General features: G+C 41.6%; 1 protein-coding gene across 13 annotated transcripts in view; it reads right to left on the minus strand.

Annotated features, from left to right (window-relative positions):
• The window catches only part of COMMD10 (COMM domain containing 10), a 161,045-nt gene that overhangs the window by 53,834 nt on the left and 87,496 nt on the right, over positions 1 to 19,715 (minus strand). For 3 of the 13 annotated variants that reach the window (NR_171276.2, XM_015280626.4, NM_001389317.2), the window contains 2 exons: positions 14,511 to 14,570; positions 13,330 to 13,864 (listed from right to left, as the gene is read on the minus strand). The exons of 9 other annotated variants lie outside the window; for them this stretch is intronic. Coding sequence is in view for 2 of the 4 variants with exons in the window: in XM_015280626.4 (XP_015136112.1) it covers positions 13,826 to 13,864; positions 14,511 to 14,570 (99 nt within the window). In the remaining 2 variants the exon portion in view is untranslated. Of the gene's footprint in view, positions 1 to 13,329; positions 13,865 to 14,510; positions 14,571 to 19,715 lie in introns of those variants that run through there. One more of the 13 variants, XM_046905429.1, reaches the window with a different exon arrangement.

Below are 19,715 nucleotides of genomic sequence, written 5' to 3' on the forward strand. Positions count from 1 at the left end.
GATATGAATAAGCTCAGCTTTGACGTTGTGATTACAGGTAAAGACAAGGTTTGACGTAGCTCTTGCGAAATACTTCCATCCATTGTACCCAACAAAACCAACTCTAGTTTTTGGAGGGAGGAACACTGAGAAGAATCTCTGGCCTCAGCTGACATCCTAATGAGGTTACAGTAACCGATGATTTGCTAATGCTCAGGAAGGCAATAAAAGAGCTGAGCTAACCTACCACACACAGAACTGGAATCAGAAGTCTGAACTGAGTGTTTTTAGGACGGAAGTAGTAGGGACTAGGTAGCTAGCTGGAAATGACAGCAAAGCACCCCTTTGTGGAAACAAAGACCCCTTTAGAAGCTGGAGATATGGAAACACAGTCTTGAGTTCTTAGATTGGCAACGAAAATGATAGGCATCAAGTGAAACTTCTGAGGCACAAAATATAACTTTTTCCCTTGCACAGCTACACCAGTAAGCAAGTAAACATACACTCTGCCACACAGGGTTCAGTATTGCTTAAAAACATGGTGTTGAAGTGTACTGTTCAAGTGTACTATTAGAGCTTTACAGTTTTATTTGGCAGCTTTACAAAGAACCTCTACATTTTTCAACTCATCCTTTGTTGTCACCTATATCACTGAGATTGTCATGATCCTGAAGAGTGTGAAGCACCTCTTTCTCCTGAACACTGTATACTACACAATGTGCAATAGCATGCAGAGCATTTTGCATAACACTTGAAGAAGCAATCATCCTGCAAGGAGCAGAACTCAGACACAGCATGCAGGGGAAGACATCGAGATCCATCAGTCACTGGATACAAATGGGGACTCACCTAGACATGTCTATGGCAAACTCTTCAGCAGAGCAATGGTTTTCATTGCCTCCTAAGCCAAACAGATGTGGTATGGCATGGAAACACCAAAATTAAAAGGTACATTTTCTTGAAAAAGTTAAAGCTCCCTTGTAGCCAGTTTGCAGCCAAAAGGAGTATTGTTCAGTTAAGGTGCTAGGGGATTTAGATGTCAGAACCATCAGAATTTAGGGATTCTTCAACAACTGTCCTTAAACTTATTAGAAGTGATTAGGTTAGTTTGCCTACCTACAAGAAAATGAGGTACATGTACACCTAAATAAATTCATGCTGCATGATACCAGGCATTAAAAGACTTAACACCTCAATCAGACAAATAGTGTGTCACAAATTCACTCCAGACAATTAAGCCATTCAGATTTCTGAGTGCCACTCTTTGTTTCACTAAAAGCACCAAGTAAACGTTTTCAGGTTCTAAATATGGAATACACAGAGGCTGCCTGGGATATGTGCAGAGGCAACTTGTTAGCTTACTATCTTGCTATCAGATCCTTCACAGCATATTCCATGAGAATATTTCAATTCAGTCCTTTGCGTTTTTCATAATGTGGAATTATTCGTATAATAAAACTGAAGATGTTCTGTATCCTTATCATTTGCTGATAAAAAACGTGTCAGTCCTGCAAGCTCAGCAGCTAGAATTTATGTTTATCTCAGTTATGATCATGAACTATAGCTGTTAGCAGGAAATTAAAATCTCTTGTGGAATTGTATCGAATCTACGCCTACAAAACACATCAGTGAAAAGTGCTGCTGATGTCTCTTCAGAGAATTTAACGTGACTGTGTCACATTAATCACCTCTGAGGTAAAGGAATGACTCATAATTGTTTTTCAGTACCTTGTGTTTGCTTTTTCAGTATTGCAAAAATGCCCAGACTAGGATTGTGGATCATAAATCTCATAGGGGTTGCAGACAAGACTCCTGGGTGTTTTTTGCCATCCAGTGTTACATGCTGGCCATTTCCTTCTGAATACAAAAATATGGTTCAAATATACGCAACTTCTTAAGCACAATGCCTTAACTTCAGTTCTAGGTTCTATTCAACCTCTCTAATTGCTGTGTGATCAGAAAGAACTGGTTTTCAGATACTGTCTACCAAGTTCTCAGGGCAGGTCGTGCTGACCTGTGGGGGGCATCTGGATGGGGACGACTGCCATGGAGTCAGTATGCATGTCTGGCAGCCTGCCACGTGGCAATTGCATGACTTGCTGTTGGCCCTGCATTCCTTAACTGCTTAGAATTTGCCATAAACGGGTAGAACAACATTTGACCCCGCTTGTGTCCTAATGTCACTCCAGGTGTATATATCAAACCATCTCCTCCAACAATTGGAGTGAGACAGAGCTGCAGTAAATGCAGCATCACTATCAGCCAAAGGAGGTGATTCTCTCACCATATTTAGCATTGGTGTGGCCTTGAATACTGGGCGTGCTTCTGGGCTCCACAATCTATAAAGGATGTTAAGGTACTTGGAAGTGTCCAGAGGAGTGCAACAAAGCTGGTAACAGGGCTGGGAGGTGCGCTGAGTGAAGAGAGGCTGAGGAATCATGGGTTGTCCAGTTCAGAGAAGAGAAGGCCAAGAGGCCAGCTCATTGCTCTGTGCAACTTCCTGAGTGGGGGAAATGGAGAGGGAGGCACCAGTTTATCCTCCCAAGAAACCAAGAACAGAACAAGGAGAAACAGCACAAAACTGGACGTTACTTACATTTCTTTAGCTTGAGAGTGATGAATGACTGGAACAGGCTCCCTAGGAGGTGGCTGATGCCCCGTGCCTGTCAATGTTCATTTGGACAATGTCATCTATATTATGCCTTAACTTTTGGTTAGGTCTGAAGAGGTAAGGCAGTCAGACTTTGTGATTTTTGTAGATCCTTTCCAACTGAACTGCTGAGTTCTATTTCTCTTTCTTTGGACATAATGATCATGTCAGTCCTCATAGGTTTTAAAAATAATCTAGATTAATTCCTCTAGAATAAGCTTATACATATTTGCCTTTCTGTTGAATGACTGAAAACTACTGCGTTCTAGTACTCAAATAAACAGACTGTATTTGCAATTAATGGAAATATTATATTTCTTGCTAGCACAGCAAAATCTCAGCAAGATCCTTGCTGAGTCCCTCAAAAGTGCACACCAACACAGATGCTAGTTCTCACCTTTCAGGATCCTTGCTAGAAAAATGGCATCTCCCAGTCATCTTGAAAAGTGGTCAGGGTACACGTTACAAACAGGAAAAGAACATAAAAGAAAAATGGGTTTGATGGATGGACAACTGACTGGATAAGGAATTGGCTGGATGGTCACACTCAGAGAGTTGCAGTCAACAGCTCCAAGTGGATATCGGTGGTGAGTGGTGTTCCTCAGGGATCAGTGTAGGGATCAGTGCTATTTAACATCTTTGTAGGCAACATGGACAGCGGGATCGAGTGCATCCTTAGCAAGTTTGCAGATGACACCAAGCTGAGTGGTGCAGTTGACACGCATGGGGTAAGGGATGCCATTCAATGGGATGTGGACAGGCTTCAGTGGTGGGGTCATGCTAACCTCATGAAGTTCAACAAGGCCGAGTCCAAAGTCCTGCACCTGGGTCAGGACAATCCCAAGCACAGATACGGGCTGTATGGAGAACGGCCTGAGGAGAAGGGTTTGGAAGTGTTGACTGATGAAAGATTCAACATGAGCCAGCAGTGTGTGCCCCACCTGAAGTACTGCATCCAGTTCTGGAGCCCCCAACACTAGAAGGATATGGAGCTGCTGGAGCAGGTCCATAGGAGGGCCATGAAGATGATCAGAGGGCTGGAGCACCCCCCCTACGGAGACAGGCTGAGAGAGCTGGGGCTTTTCAGCCTGGAGAAGAGAATGCTCCAAGGAGATCTGATAGCAGTCTTCCAGGACATAAAGGGGGCCTACAGGAAAGCCAGGGAGGGACTTTTTATAAGAGCAAGTAGTGACAGGATGAGGGGAAATGGTTTTAGACTGGAAAAGGGTAGATTTAGACTAGATATTAGGAAGAAATTCTCTCCTGTGAGGGTGGTGAGACACTGGAACAGGTTGCCCTGAGAGGCTGTGGATGCCCCCTCCCTGGAAGCACTCAAGGCCTGGCTGGATGGGGCTGTGAGCAACCTGGTCTAGAGGGAAGTGTCCCTGCCTATAGCAGGGGGTTGGAACCAGTTGATCTTAAAGGTCCCTTCCAACCCAAATAATTCTGATTCTGTAACAAAATGTTAATTACAGCTTAACAGCATAGGGTAGACTGTGGGCAAAGACAGTAGTTAACTCAAGGTGTATAGTGAACCAGCAACAGCAATGAAAGGTAGAACCTATCAACAAAGATCAAAGGAGAAACGAGCAAGCTTGGAGGAAGGCTTTCAATAAAAGCATAGGAGCACCACAATCCTAGTTCATGATTTAGCATGACACACTATTCTTATGGGGGGTTCAGACGTGTTCTCAGAGATGTTTCTAAAACATGATGGCCAGCAGATGAGAGGCTAGGGAAATGTAGGCATGTTTTTTAGATTCTATGCTGTTGGTACGATCCAGATCAGCAGGATTTCAGTCAGCTTGGGAGAGCAACAGTCCTGCCAGTCACCGGGACTGAAGGCATATCAGCCCTCTGAAGTTTGGCCCAGTTGGTTTCCCGAAACAGACCGTCTCCAGTCTGTTTCCTTACATTAAAGTGGCAATCTGTATTTTGAAGTTAAATAAAAGCATATTTTCCTCCTGCATAAAACGATACATTCAATTTCAAGATTGTTTATCTTTTTTGTGATCTTTGGAAATAAATTGATTTTTCCCCCAAAAGGCTCAGTATGTTAGATATTAAAGAAAAAGTGTTAGGTTTATCACAGTCATATCTTCCTATTCTTTCTCATGCTCGAGCCCATTGAACAGTCACAGTTGTTTGACCACAGAACAAACTAGGAAAAAGATCTGCTTTCAAACATAGACATTTCAAGGGAAAAAGGATTATGCAAAGAAATCTCTACTGTCTTTGCCTGGTCACCAACTCATCAGAAAGACTATCAAACAGGTTGCCCAGACAGGTTGTGGAGTCTCCTATGGAGATATTCAAGACCTATCTGGACACCTGCCTGTGTGACCTATTGTAGGGAACCTGCTTTAGCAGAGGGGTTGGACTCGGTGTTCTCTGGAGGTCCCTTCTTCCAACCCCTGAGATTCTGTGATTCGGTGAAATCAAAGGAAATCAACTTTTAACCAATGCCAGTATAGACTATTCACTGACATGAATGCACTGACATTCAAGAGGTAGAGCAGATTTTTCTACGTGTGATACGAAGATCTCTTGGATCTCATGGTATGAGACATCGCTACTTTGTCTGAAGGATGACAAAGCTCTCAAGCGTTGGGTTTTTCAAGGAAGGAACTAATTTTTTAATCTTTTTTTTTAGTTTTATATATATATTTGCTAATGCAGAAGTAGGATAACAATGTAGTTGAAGCACTAACTGATTTGAAACCACTGAACTCACTTGACCGAAGACAGCCGCGATGAAGGGACCACTCTGAGAAATAACAAGTACAGTCATAACTTCAGCCACAGTTTGATTTAGGAACAGCTATGAAATACAGAATGAGGTTCCCAGTTCATGCTTTCTGACCTTGTACACTGGAGTAAGATTGATTAATAGGAAAGTTCCTTTCTCTCAACATGCTGAAATCATTATACCACAGGGATATGACCTTTTTGCTCAGATACCAGTACCCATTCATATCCAGGCCCTCCAGGAAGCTACTCAAGAGTAGATTTTATTCATCCAACATACAGAAAACTCCACCTTTGGCTTCTCTTTTATATTAACCATTTAAACTAAATCAGGCGTGTTCAACCCATGGCCCACAGGCTGCATGCAGCCCACCACAGCTCGCAGTGCAGCCCACCCCCTCCCCATGATTTAAAGACAGCGGCTCTTACCTGCAGAGCAGCCCTGGGCACACACCCATGGCTCAGCAAAAACTGCCCGGTCAGAGTGCTATTAAGGCTGTGTTGACTGAAAGCAGGGCACAGGGAGGGCAGTGCTGAACAGTGCTGACTCAGGGGATGGCACATCACCATGTGCATCTTCATACACTGGCTAAACGCATGGCTCTGAACAGCAAAGGGTACGCAGCTGTGCTTTCTGTTTTGGTAAAGGAATTTGAAAATAGAATCATAGAACCATAAGATCCTTACAGTTGGAAGAGACCTTTAAAGGTCATCTAGTCCAACTTCCCTGCAATGAACAGGGATATCCACAGCTCACTCAGGTGCTCAGAGCCCCATCCAGCCTGGCCTTAAAAGTCTCCAGGGATGGGGCATCCACCACATCTCTGGGCAACCTGTGCCAGTGCCTCAGCACCTTTACTGTAAAAGTTTTTTCTTATACCCCATCTAAATCACCCTTGAGTTTGAATTTCCCCTTGTCCTATCACAGCAGACCCTGCTAAAGAGTCTGTCCCCATCTTTCCTACTGCCCCCTTTAGACACTGACAGGCTGCTCTCAAGTCTCCCTGGAGCCTTCTCCATGCTGCACAGCCCCAGCTCTGAGCCTGTCGTCACTGGAGAGCTGTTTCATCCCTGGGCCCTTTTGTGGTCCTCCTCTGGAGGTGCTGCCACAGGTCTATATCTTTTCCGTAGTGAGGACTCCACATCTGGACGCAGTGCTCCAGGTGAGGTCTCACCAGCACAGAGCAGAGGGGCAGGATCCCCCTGCTGGCCACGCTTCTTTTGATGCAGCCCAGGATACAGTTGGCTTTGGGCTGTGAGGGCGCACCGCTGGCTCACGTCTGGCTTCCCATCCACCAGTACCCCCAGGCTTTTTTCTGCAGGGCTGTGCTCAATCCTTTAATCCCCCAGGTTGTATTGGTAACAGGGGGTTGCCTCAACCCAGGTGCAAGACCTTGCGCTTGGCTTTGTTGAACCTCATGAGGTTCTCCTGGGCTGAATGCTCAGCATTAAAATGTTTTGTTGCTTATATATGAATGATATTGTATATTTTCCAAGGTCTGCTCCAAAAGTAATGCCTTCCCATCACTATTCTGTTCCACGTTGCTGCTGTGCGACAGATGGCAGCAGAGGGGCAGTCTGACAGAATGGTGTCCGACATGGAAGTGCCGATGAAGCACAGATGTGGAATTGAGTTCCTCCATTCAGAAAAGGTTGCATCCACTGACATTCACCGATGCCTGCTGAGATTCGTTGAGACATTCACTGATGCTTATGGAGACCAACCAGTGGACGTGAGCACAGTGAGGTGGTGGCTGCTGCCATTTCAGCAGTGGTGACAATGGGTCAGCTCCACCGGTGCAGACTGTTAAGAGCAGTTTGCTTGCTTGTTTGTTGGTGGCAAAAATGCATATCCAGTGGTGGTGAATATGCTGAAAAATAATGAGAAATTGCTCTATCAAACAACGTTACTGTGCTCTTTGTATCTGTTGTTGTTTCCATGGAAATAAGTATGAAGTATCTCTTTTGGAGCAAATGTGGCCAAAGACAACTTCTATTCACTAAGTGCAGCCCAGGCAAGCCAAAAGCTTGGATGCCCATGAACTAAATTTTCATTTAAAATCTGCCTGGCCCAAGACAGTGGTGAAAACTTACGCATTTCAGTGATGAGAAAGATATTTAGCAATCCAAAACTCTGTTAATCTGGCCTTTTTAAACAGGAGAGATGCTCATCTGCTCAGCCAGCAAGACATTCAAGTTACCTGAGGTGCTCTGCATTCCCAGTTTGGTGCTGTTCATGGCAATGGGTAAAGAAATCAGTCGGCTACCAAGCAAACTGCTGACATGCAGAGGTAGGGGTGACAGCTGAAAGGGTATGGGAGCCTGCAGTCCAGTTGTGGAAGGAAACCAAAAGGAAACCATCTTCTTATTGGGTGTCGCAGTGAAGACTACATGCGGTGTATGCTGCCCGAATGAAGAATGTTTCATTGGAAGTACCTTCACAGATATACTCAATTCTTTTGTGTAAAAAAATTGTCTGCTCTGATTAGTTTTCCTTCTTCACTCCTTACTTACTTTGTACATTATCCTGATTTTCTACGAAACTTGGATGACTGCCATTCATCCTGTAAGAGAAAGGTGGTGCACACAGCTCCAAAGGGATAAGCTCATACGTACGGTCTTTTTTCTGCATTGGTCTAATGAATTTCACTTCTGCTGTCCTAACGTGGATTCTAAAGATTATTTAGTTTGTTGCAAGCTACAACGATCATGTGGGGAAACAGGGATGATTTTCTTCAGGCAGAGGAGGAGATGACAGAGATCCACTATCACACGGTGCAGCTCTTCACTGAGACATCAGGGATTCACCAGGCTGCAAAGCACTTCTCGACTTCATTCCTCATGCAGAGACAGGGGTAAAAGCACTGCTTGCCGTGAAGAATTTTGAATTCTCTCTGGACTGGAGAGCTGAGCTAATAACTTTCATTCTGGCCTACATTCTCAGACTGGCCTAGCACAGTCAGCTTCTCTAATCCTTTCCTCATTCACTGCTACTGAGGAAAAAGGCACAGCTCACCTAACTGGCAGTCTGAGGACAAAACTAAGACTTCCTGCTAAGCTGTACTCCGGTGCTCAGCAGTGAGTGTTGGGGAACAGCTAACATGGTCCTTTCCCTGCTTTGCTCAGATTCATTCTCTGCTGCCTGAAAGGATACTGACTACTTCAAACACTTCTGAAATAGAAACAAATCCGAGAGAGCGAGCCCTCTTCAAAATGCTTACTGTATACGTTAATTGTGCAGTTGTAAGTCAATCTGCTCCCCCCACTTTTTCTGCCTCTGCTTACTTTGGAGGCAGAAAAACAAAGAAGTGGATGATGGAAAAAACAGGGCATTCTAACACTGCAACTACTAACATACTCCTCTCTGTCCATGAAATGCAATTTTAAGTTGCTGTACTACTGCACTTGTGAATAGGAATGAGAAATTATAAACCAAGCTCTTCGTAGCAGCCCTCAATGATAAACCTTCTGATACAGCATAGATGAGAGGAGTCTTGTTAGCAATGACCAGGGAGTGCTGCTTCTCCTCCCTTCATTTGTTCTGAATAAATTTCAAATGGCAGGGTCTGGTGCTCCAGCACGTCCAACCCCATTAGTAGTCCTCTGCAACAGAGGCCGGCTGCTTGGGAGTGTAAATCTGTGAAGTCCGTTATAGAGACAGATATTCGTTCTTTCAGATTTCCTTGAAGCAATGCTGTATATCACCATACAGGGACAGTCCAAGCAACAGTGATGACAAGAAGGTAAATGAAAAGATGACCCACTAGAAGAGAAAGGGGAGATCGTCCTGTGAACAGCCACTCAGGACAGTTACACACCCAATGTACGTAGAGCTCCACACTGGCTTCCTAAGACTTCAATAAATACATAAAACCTTGGAAAAAAGTCACGGAAGGTATTTAACTAATCTTGTCAGTGTCAGGGACAAAAGTTTCCCAAATGCATGGCTCCATACACATGGACACGTCCAACCTGACAGAGTCTCCAACCGCATGAGAAAAAAACCACCAAAGGAATGAAGAGATCTAAATGCTTAAATTCACTTCAAAGATAGCATATAATGTCCCGTCAACGCAGGTAAGAAGGCCACAGGGAATTCAAAGAGAACCGATTAATTACCATGGAAGTGAGAAATCACTTTATACGAGAGTTGCAGCTCAAGGTGCCTTAGTAGTTTATTTTTATGACACCATCAACAGCACATCAGACATCAGCACCTTAGTTCATCCACCTAAATGAAGTCACTGTTACTCAGAAGATCAATGTGACTGATCCACAGAAAAGGAACTTTCTCACAGTGCCTTCAAACGTTGTTCATTTTCGTTAGTCAAATAAGGGCTACGGAGTGGTTACCACGTGATGTGATATTTATTCAGTGGGCAACGGGCATCTGTCATTTCTTCACTGGAATGCGAGTGAATTCATGATTGTAAAATTATGATATGTCAATATAGCCAAACAATGAAATGTCACTGCTGCTGCTGGAAATTGGTGAATATGAAATGGAAGAAGTGCACCGGGAGACAGTAACAGAGTTTACCTTCTAATCACAACCGACGTTTCTTCTCCCTTGACCAACTTAAGATGTAATGGTTTATTAAATTACTTATGCTTTGAAAAGAACACGACTTCAGAGCCTTTAAAAATCACACACTGTAAGCAAGGGAAATGAGGCTGCAAGCCAGAACTCGAAGCTGGTGTGTCAATAAACGCAGGAAACAAAGTGGAATTTAAAAGCCCGCTCTACTGAACCAAAGCAGGTTTGGAGCTTAGTCCAAATTTGAGACAGTAAAGTTGTATTACTCTGTCTTCCTAAAGAACTTATTTAAACCACCACAATGCAGAAATTTCCAGACAATTCCCATTTTGTTGAGAAAAAAAGAAACTTATGCCTGAAGCAGAACAGTGCAAAGATGATCTAACACATTTGTACCCTATAACCATTAGTACATGATTGGTATTGTTTTTGCTAAAGCAATGTACAAATGGTTGCTCTGTCCCACTATGGTGGTATTTTCTATGCAGATCTCACACTGTTTTTCATTTACGAACTGGAACTCCCAGCCTTCACGTCCAAACAATACTGATGATTATTTATACCCAAACCAAAAAAAACCAAAGATTTCTTTCTTTTGCCAATGGTTCAGTTAAAGCACGTTTTGATATTACAGCTTTGAGAAAAGTACAGTCAGGGAAATGTTAGAATGTCTGAGCAAAGACGGGCCAAATGTTTTTAAAATGCACCTGAATATATCAAAGCGGATTTAGTAATTTTTAACTATTCAGATTTCCAATTCAGAGCTCAATAAATCTGTACAACTTTTCCTTCTCAGCATTACCTTGATAATGTAGATTCTCTGTCACACCCAAGAGACACTACGGACCATTGCTTTGTGACAACACTGAACTCAACAAGGTCTGAGACGTAACTTATTCCTTCCTTCAGCAAAAACTCAAAGCCACCTCCTCAAAACACTCTTCAAAGCTGTTTTCTCAGTATGGAAAATAGAGTAAACAAAAGCTTGAGAATTTTCTGCATGAACACAGAGGCGGGTGGTACAACCCCAACCTCGTATATTCAGTTCTGATTAGGCTAAAGCTCCTCTTCTTTTTCTTTCCATCTACTCTGAGGTCCGGCTTTGGATCTACTCCCTGCTGCAAAACAGGTTCAACAAACACAACCCGTTTGGCTCTTTCACAGTTGGCAATTTTCTCTCCTTAGTTCAGGAGCACTTATATAAGTGACAGTGTTAGTCCTGAAGATGATACCAGTTGTACCACCACTACCTACCAGCGTACAACCGTAAAGCTCCGCATTATGCACAGAAAAGTCTTCCTAAGCTAAACGTTTATTTTTGAGTGCTCCTTCACAAAAGATCAATAGCAAGCACACTTCTTAACATTATGTTTACCATGGCTTTTATTACGGCTTCTGACGGTAAAAAAATCTGTAAAAAAGCCCAGCTAACTACTGCTTAGGAAATCATAAATCTCTTTATCCACCTGCAAGAATGGATGAAAACCACATTCATTTTACAAATATTACAATCTTATGCTTTGTTTTTTTTTTTCTATTTTTTCCTTTGATGTTACTTTACAAATATTTTCTACTAACTCTAGATTAAAAAATTCTCTTTTCTGCTATCCTAGGCTTTTAATTGGCTTTGACTAACTTTGAGGAGTCTAACATCTATGGATTAGTCCAAAATACTAGGTGCACTTACACGTTTGGCCACAGATTTCAGGATGAACTGTGGTTTACTTTGTTTCTCCACTTCTACCTTCCCCTAATAGCTAAAGTTTTTCTCTCTAACCTGCTCCCTGCTTTGCTTTTCTCTATTATTTTCTATCAATATTTCTTTTTCCTGTCTTTTCCAGTGTGCTTCCTGCCTTCCTTGTAGGTTTCTAACCCCCATATTTCACCTGTGGGCATATCCATTACTCTGTCCATTCCTTCCTTCTCATGCCCAACACTCATTTTCTTCCTGCTCTGTCTATGGCTTCTTTTCTGCTGTTTTCACACAGATGTGACTGCTAGTTTGTCCAATGATTCTCATGCTCCTTTCAGATCCTGCCTTCACTTCCTTATCTAGGATTTATGGGTGACTACCTAACTTTACATAGACAATGTCCTGCATCCACACAGAGACATCCTTATGCTACTTCAGACATTGCTTCATAGGATAACAGAACCATAGAATAGATTGGGTTGGAAGGGACATTAAAGGCCATCAAGATCCAAACACCTGATACAGGGAGGGATGCCACCCACTTCCAGAATTTAAGTCCTGGTTCACAGGGAACACAGGCAAAGCACTCACAAGCAGCATCCCAGCATGAAACAGCCTGCCCCACGGGACCAACAGAGAAGCCAAGACTTAGACTTCAAGAAGGGGACTTTCCTACCTGTGCTATCTGTGAGTTAAGAGCAGGGTGGTGAGTCCTGAGGAAGGTGCAGGGAGACGTTCTCACCTGTACATACGTAGCAGCTGGTGCCACATGAGATGAGCAGAGCAAGTTGCTGCTGAATGGCAAAACTGAAAACGAGCTGCCTGCGAGTGGGAATGTTATATTCCTAGAAGATTAGGCATTTTGGCAGACACGTTTATAAAATGTACAGGTCACTGTGGAATGATGACTCATTTCTTCTTTCCAATAGTGTAAAACCATTACCTGACAAGAATGGTACAGTTTCATACGGTATTTCCATTAAGAACCATGTTAAGCCTCTTTTTTTTTCTTTGGTGCCTTTCACTCACGCACAGGCTGTTAATGTCTTTACCTTCTAAGTCTTTTCTAATACCTCACAGCTTAGGCAAGCTGTCCAAACTCCTCCTGTATTTTAAAGAGGCAGCACAATCTCTAACAAAGCAACACAAAATGCTCCAAACAGCCCTTAAAAAGCAGCAGAGAATCCCCCAAGGAGATAGAGAGACATGCTAATGCTGAAGATTTACTCTTCCTTTCACCTTTTGTGAGCCTGAAGAGTCACATTCTGCACCCATTACCAAGGTGAGGCAGTGGAGCTGCCCGTCAACGGCTGGCATAAACAAGAACTAAGATGACTTTTAACTTCACATCCTGTTTGTGAACTTCCATTCATCTGGAACTAATGTGTAAAAATGTGAACATCTTGGCCTCTAAATCAACATACTTTATTTCTTCCTGTTACCTGTAAAATCAGTGGTGGACAACATTAGGAGGGATGAAGAAACTGCTCAGAAATACAGTTGTAAAACTATTCCAGTGTTCTTCATTATATATTCCAAGCTTTCTCTCCCCACTTACACTTCACTTACTTATTCATTGTCATACGTGCAGTGCTAAGAAGCTGTATTTATTCTTGGCATCAAAAGTAAACTCTGAAATCAGTGGCAGAATCAATTATCTAGAAATTTTCATTTAAAACTAAAAATAACAGGTACAATAAAATTAAAGCTGGACAATCACAATCCATTTGTAAATTTAAAATTTATTTTGGCAGATTTGCAGTCAGCATTACTTATCGTGAGAATAACAATTCAAAAGGACAGAGATTCATCAGCTGTGTACTTTCTTACTACTGTTACTACCAAAGTTTTATATTGTTTTTACATGTAAAAAATAGACTGTATTCATCAAGTATCACACCTAAGAGAGAAAAAGAAGAACCAAACAAGTAACAAACAAGAGCAAAATTCTGAGATAGGGTAGCATTCTCTTCTTTTTTTCTGTAAGTAAAGCCACTTTTTCTAATTGCTCAGAACACAAGAGAATGTCCATTACAATCTTCAGACTCTTAGCAATGATTTATCTTGGCTAATGTTACTGCTTTAAAAGGAGATAAGCCATATAATTTTACAGAGAGCAACCCACTGAATCCTTCAGTAAACACAGCTTGGCAATCTATCTTCAATTCAAAATAATGAGGTGGCAGGAGTGTGGTGGAGAAATAAGTCTTCAAAAACATCACGTAAGGGAATCCAGCTGTGCTTGTATAGTTTCCAGCTATTTAAAGGAACAAAAAGGAAAAAAAAAAAAACTCTATTCACATAAGATATTATTTAGAAACATGCAAACAGAAAAAAAACAAAAAACCATTCCAATGTCTTCAACTCTGCATACTAAATCTAATCATAATGCAACAAAAAAAAACTTGTACTCGTGATTGTTTGTTTTTACACGAAGCTATTAGAATGCACTGCTGCAGCTTAAATATTCAAATTTTAAAGAAACAGTTGTCTAAATACTGCCTTTTTTTACATGCACAGATGTTTTGCTGAGAATTTTGCTGAGCATAATAATAAGGTAAAAAAATAGTAAGAGTTTATTTTGACTGGATTATGAGCCTGGCATTTCAACATAACACAAAGATGCTCCTTCCAGAGAGCTCTTCATTGTTAATCATCAGCTGCTCCTCTAGACCTAGCCACCAGGTATGATTACAGTGACTCCAATGCCTGCCTATTTCAAATTTGAATGCACAGAATCTTCTTGAAAATGCTTTCTGTGATCAAACAAATCCAAAGGCTTTAATTAGAATTGGATCCACTTTCCTTCCAGTTTCATTAGATTTAATTCATATAGGCAATACTTCCTGCTGAGCAGCATAAGGTGTTTACAAAGGAACTACAGTATCATAAAATCTACGGACCTTGTTATAGAACTCAAACAGCTCCTGATGACTAAATTCCACAAACACTTTCTTCAAGTTCTGTGAAGGAAAAAGAAAAGAAAGGAAGGAATAAGCATGTTTTTTCTTTTGAAATTCATTGAGCCACAGTGTGGGTTTAAGCTATATGAAAGGCAACGTTTGCAACAGTTAATTTTCCTTCCACTCACTACAGCATCCCTCAAAGATGCATATTCCATTTTAGTGATGAATTGAAGTCCATGGGTACATCTGTTCTCCTGCTGCAAAGAATAATAATAAAATATTGGTTTAAAATGATTTTGTTACCTAATTTGTAAGTCAGAGATAAAAATGAAGGATTACATTCATCTTGCTCAGCAGTCCATCTAAGATCTGGTAAATAACATCATGAAAAATCTGTGGTGTATTTGATTGAACTTGCACAGCCACTAACATACTGTGTATTAGGCACAGAGTTAATAATAACTTACATTCATTAATCTAACAGTTACAGTCTTAGTATGCTGACATTGCTACACACAGATTCAGCCAAAGTTAACAATTAACACAATAGCTTCAAAGCAGTCCTGAAACAGTAAAGAAAGCAAAATATCACAGCTGATGTAAACGACTGTGAATAAAACAGATGGCAGTAATAATAAGCATGCATGTGCTGATGTCTGCAGAAGTGGGGGTTAAATTAAAGCCTCTATCCTGCTTAACTTGCTTGCGTGAAATAGGTAGTTTAATGCCTGCTACTTTCAATCACAGTACCAATCCATCCAGGCTGTTTCTAGCCTTATTCCTTCTAGTTTGCTTTGTCACTTTCCTCCTTTTAAAATAAATATGTAAGTATTACTGCACATTGTCCATGTTGTTGCTAGACTTCCCAGTGCTTGGAGGCATTCCTAAGGATCACAGTGGCACTTCTATTAATACTAACAAGGATCTGTGAAAAACTGAATTTGTGGACCTGTCTACTCTCAATATATCATTAGCTGGAAAAACGTACGCCCACTAATTTAGTTGAACTTGTACCAACCTAATGTACCACTTAAATGATTAGAAAAATGCTTATTCAACAACTCTGCTTAAATTAGCAAAGACACTTTCACATACGGACAAGGTTGTGGGCCAGATTCTGTACACTCTAACAGTGATGCAAGTCTCAAGTCAAATAAAGCTGATGAATTTGGCTCCTCAAACTCACAAAAGCAGCAGAAGCCCTGGGAACGCAGGATAGGTACTGTCTGGTGCCCGTTCCAAAAACAAACTATAAGACACAGGAAAGGGATAAAATGACTGGGGCCAGCCTGTCTGGTGCAATTCCTTCTCCGCGCTCTGCAGAAAGAAGGATCCTTTCCAACAATTTCAGGAAGGCTACAAAAGCCTAGAAAAGGACCAGTGATTTGCATGAGAGACCAGTCTTCACCCTCTGGGAAAGAACAATGCAATTCTGGGAATTGTATGGTGAATACAAAATAAAACTACTAGAACAGCAGTTCCCTTTGCCGCGATTCCAGCTGATTCTCCCTCCAAGCAGCATAATGCAGTGACAGGGAAGTAAAAGCATTTTTAAGCTCATTCTACCAGCTAAGAAACAAAGAGAAAGCAAACAAGTGGTTTCTTCAGAAAGGAAAGGGGGGAGAGGAAAAAAAAAGAGAGAGAGAGAAAACACATGAATAGCAAATAGATTATAGTCTGAGTTTTTGGCATTTGAAGCTCCTGAAGGATTTTGGTATTTGAATGGATGTAAAACTGAAAAGAGAAGGTTCATGATAAAAGGAATATATATATCTTAAAGTTTATCAGTTCCAATCCATAAAGCCATGGTTATCTCCTGCATGGTTTCTGGCAGATTGCTGCTGTATTTCAGTACGATGATTCCTGCACGGGCAGGCTGCGTGTGTGACACTTCACCCAAGCACAGCACAACCCACCAGATCTTGTTTCCCCAAGCTCCATGTATCCACCAAGACTGACATCTTCTGGTTCTACCTTACATCAGCAAGCAAGATCAACTTCTCATACATAATGAAATACATTGAAAAGCTTGTCTTTCATATTTTTTTCTAAGCGCACTTAACTGGTGTAAGCTACCAGTTAGAGCAGGCAAACAAAAGAAGTGTATCACTTTAATTCAGGTTACTTTGAAACTGCGAAAACAATCAATAGGCATACGAGCAGACTATCATCTCTCCCCTTATTATTTAACAGTCACGGTCTGATGACTAAAACAAAACTCACATTTCACTGTGGCAGGCGAACGTCTGAGGAGATCCAAGTGAAAACATGCAGTCTGCAGCTTTTTGCTAGTCTGAGTTTGGAGCGAGTCAACAGGATAGAGGGTATAGCAATAGTTTTTGAGACATATTATGCATATGCACCTAATTCTCTGCTAAAATACAACTGTTACTGTATGTAAAAATTTCAAAGTCCAGGGTCACAAAGCACAGTGCTGAAGTGTGGCAACAGCTGAAAATGTTCTACTCATAAGTAAGTATTTATTACTAGCATTAATCCCTTTGACAAAGTGTCAGAGATCATAGTTACTTGATTAGAAGATTTTACTCAGACCACAAAACCAGCATACCACAAATAAGTCCTTACAAGAAAAACCTACATCTGAACAGGTTGGTGTTCCCATATTTTTGCTCAGATGTCCACTTATTTTATCACTCATTTTATTTATTTTACAATAAATCACTTATTTTATCACTTTAATCGACTTATTTCCCTTACTCTCTGAGAACATAAACAGCTATAATTAAAACACAGAATCACAGAATGACTTAGGTTGGAGGAGATCTTAAAGATCATCTTGTTTAAACCTCCTGCCACAGGGAGGGTTAACAACCAGTAGATCAGACTGCCCAGGATCCCATCCAACCTGACCTTCAATGCCTCCAAAGATGGGACATCCATAACTTCTCTGGATAACCTGTTCCAACACCTCAACACCCTCTAAGTAACAAATTTCTTCCTAACATATGACCTAAGTCTCCTCTTGTTTAGTTTAAAGCCATTCCCCTTTGTCCTATCACTACTAGATCATGTAGAAAGACAGTCCCCCTCCTGTTCATAAGCTTTCTTCAAGTACTGGAAAGCCGCAGTGAGGTCTGCCTGGAGCCTTCTCTTCTCCAAGCTAAACAGGCTCAGCTCCCTCAACCTTTCTTTACAGGAGAGGTGCTCCAGCCCTCTGATCATCCTTGTGACCCTCCTCTGGACCTGCAGCAACAGCTCTGCATCCTTCTCGTGCTGGGAGCCCCAGGCCTGGTCACAGTACTCCAGCTGGGGCCTCACAAGGGCAGAGTAGAGGGGGCAATCCCCTCCCTCTCCCTGATGGCCACCCACCTTTTAGATACAGCCCAGGATACTGTTCTGGGTTGCAAGAGCACACTGCTGGCTCACGTCCAGCTTTCTGTCCATCAAGACCCAAAAGTCCTTTTCTCAGGGCTACGCTCAAGGAGTTCTTCTCCCAGTCTGTACACATTTGGGACTGCTGTGACCCAAACACAACATCTTGGCCTTGTTGAACCTCATCTTGAAAATGGGAGTGATGTTTCCCTTTCTCCAGCCACAGTTTTTCAAATATGATGGAGAGTGTCTTGGCAACAACATCATCCAGCTCCTTCAGGACCCTGAGATGCATGCCATCCAGCCCAATAGACTTGTATACATTCAACCTTATGAGATGGTCTCAGATTTGCTCTGCTCTAACACTATGAGGGATTTTACTCCCCCATCCAGAAGTTCAGGAACACGAGAGGTGTGGGAAGCCTGACTGGCAGTGAAGATCGAGGCAAAGAATTCATTAAGTACCTCAGCATTCTCCACATCTGAGCAGGCCAGCTCTCCCTTTTCACTTACTGGGGTGGGGCGTACGCTCTCCTTTGCCTGGCTCTTCTGCCTTCTGTATCTAAAGAAATTCTTCTTGTTGTTTTTCACATTCCTTACTAAGTTTAATTCCACGTATCTTCAGGACTAGGTTACAGTGCAGTTCTGTACTTTTTCAGAAATACGTGCTTAAAATGATTACGTGTTTAGGATATTGCTGAGGAACATAGCATAGGCAAATTTGGTAATCTACCTCAAGCAATTTTGCTCAGGTAAGTATACAAAACTAACAAATGCTATCTTTTTTTCATCCATAACTAGAATGTAAGATAAAAGCATCACTTTCAGTTTACTGACTTAATGAAATGTCTCTGTGTGCAGATGAGTCTCAGCCTATTTAGGAAAAGTGTAGTTAAGCTGCCTTGTTTTATCTAAATACGCAGGTTTCCAGATTCTGTGTCTGACCTAGTATGTGTTTCCCAGAATATACATAAAAAAACTAATTTCCTGGATGTCTAACTTATTTTTCTATCAAGTATGTCATGCACTTTTATTCTTTCCTGATAAATTTCTGTATTCCCCCACGCCTCTACTCATCACTTTCACTCTAGTTTTTTCCTCATTTCTGCCATCTCATTTTATTCTTGCTATTATCTTACTGTGAAAGAAGCAGAGTTTATTCCTACTGTCACTCTCAGTGACTCCAATACATGACATCCCGAACTTTGTGGCAGTAAAAGTCCCATTGCCTAGTTTTGAGTTTTATTCCTGAAGATGTCAGCTTCATGGCATCAGAGAAACATACTTAGGGAGAGATGCTAATTTTATGAACTTAAAATCCTGAATGTTAATTCTTTGGACAATGTGGAGATAGGCTTTTTGTCTGATTCAATAACCAAGAACAGTGGTGTAGGGACAGCACCAGAGCAATATGCTCAAGTAGCACAGCTACAGTGTTAGCTGATCTGCAGCCTTAAGTAAATAAAGTTGCTGTTATGTTCACAGAGCACTGCACTGACTACTGCTGTGTGAATGGCAGGCATCATCCGTGACGAATCTTCACTCTGAGCCCATTGCAGGGAATATGGTAGTTCGTTTTCTGAAATATATGATCAAATATATTTGGCCAAATATCACTACTGAATACTTCCTAGTGTTAAAATTAAATTCTAATGCCGTTTTGCCTTTTGACATCTAGATGGAATATTATTTCTTTCTACCTCGTCTCTCATCCCAGGGATGTACCAATTTACAGCCCCCTGAGACTACCCATGAAACTAACAAGCTTAACTGATAGGATTGTTTTCTCCTCTCATCGATCTTCTCATTTATTGTCTGATATAATTTCAAAAAGCACAACAATTTCACCAGTCTCTAAAAACAGCTGTC

Source organism: Gallus gallus, chromosome Z, assembly GCF_016699485.2.
Source record: "Gallus gallus isolate bGalGal1 chromosome Z, bGalGal1.mat.broiler.GRCg7b, whole genome shotgun sequence".
NCBI classification, from domain to species: Eukaryota; Metazoa; Chordata; class Aves; order Galliformes; family Phasianidae; genus Gallus; species Gallus gallus.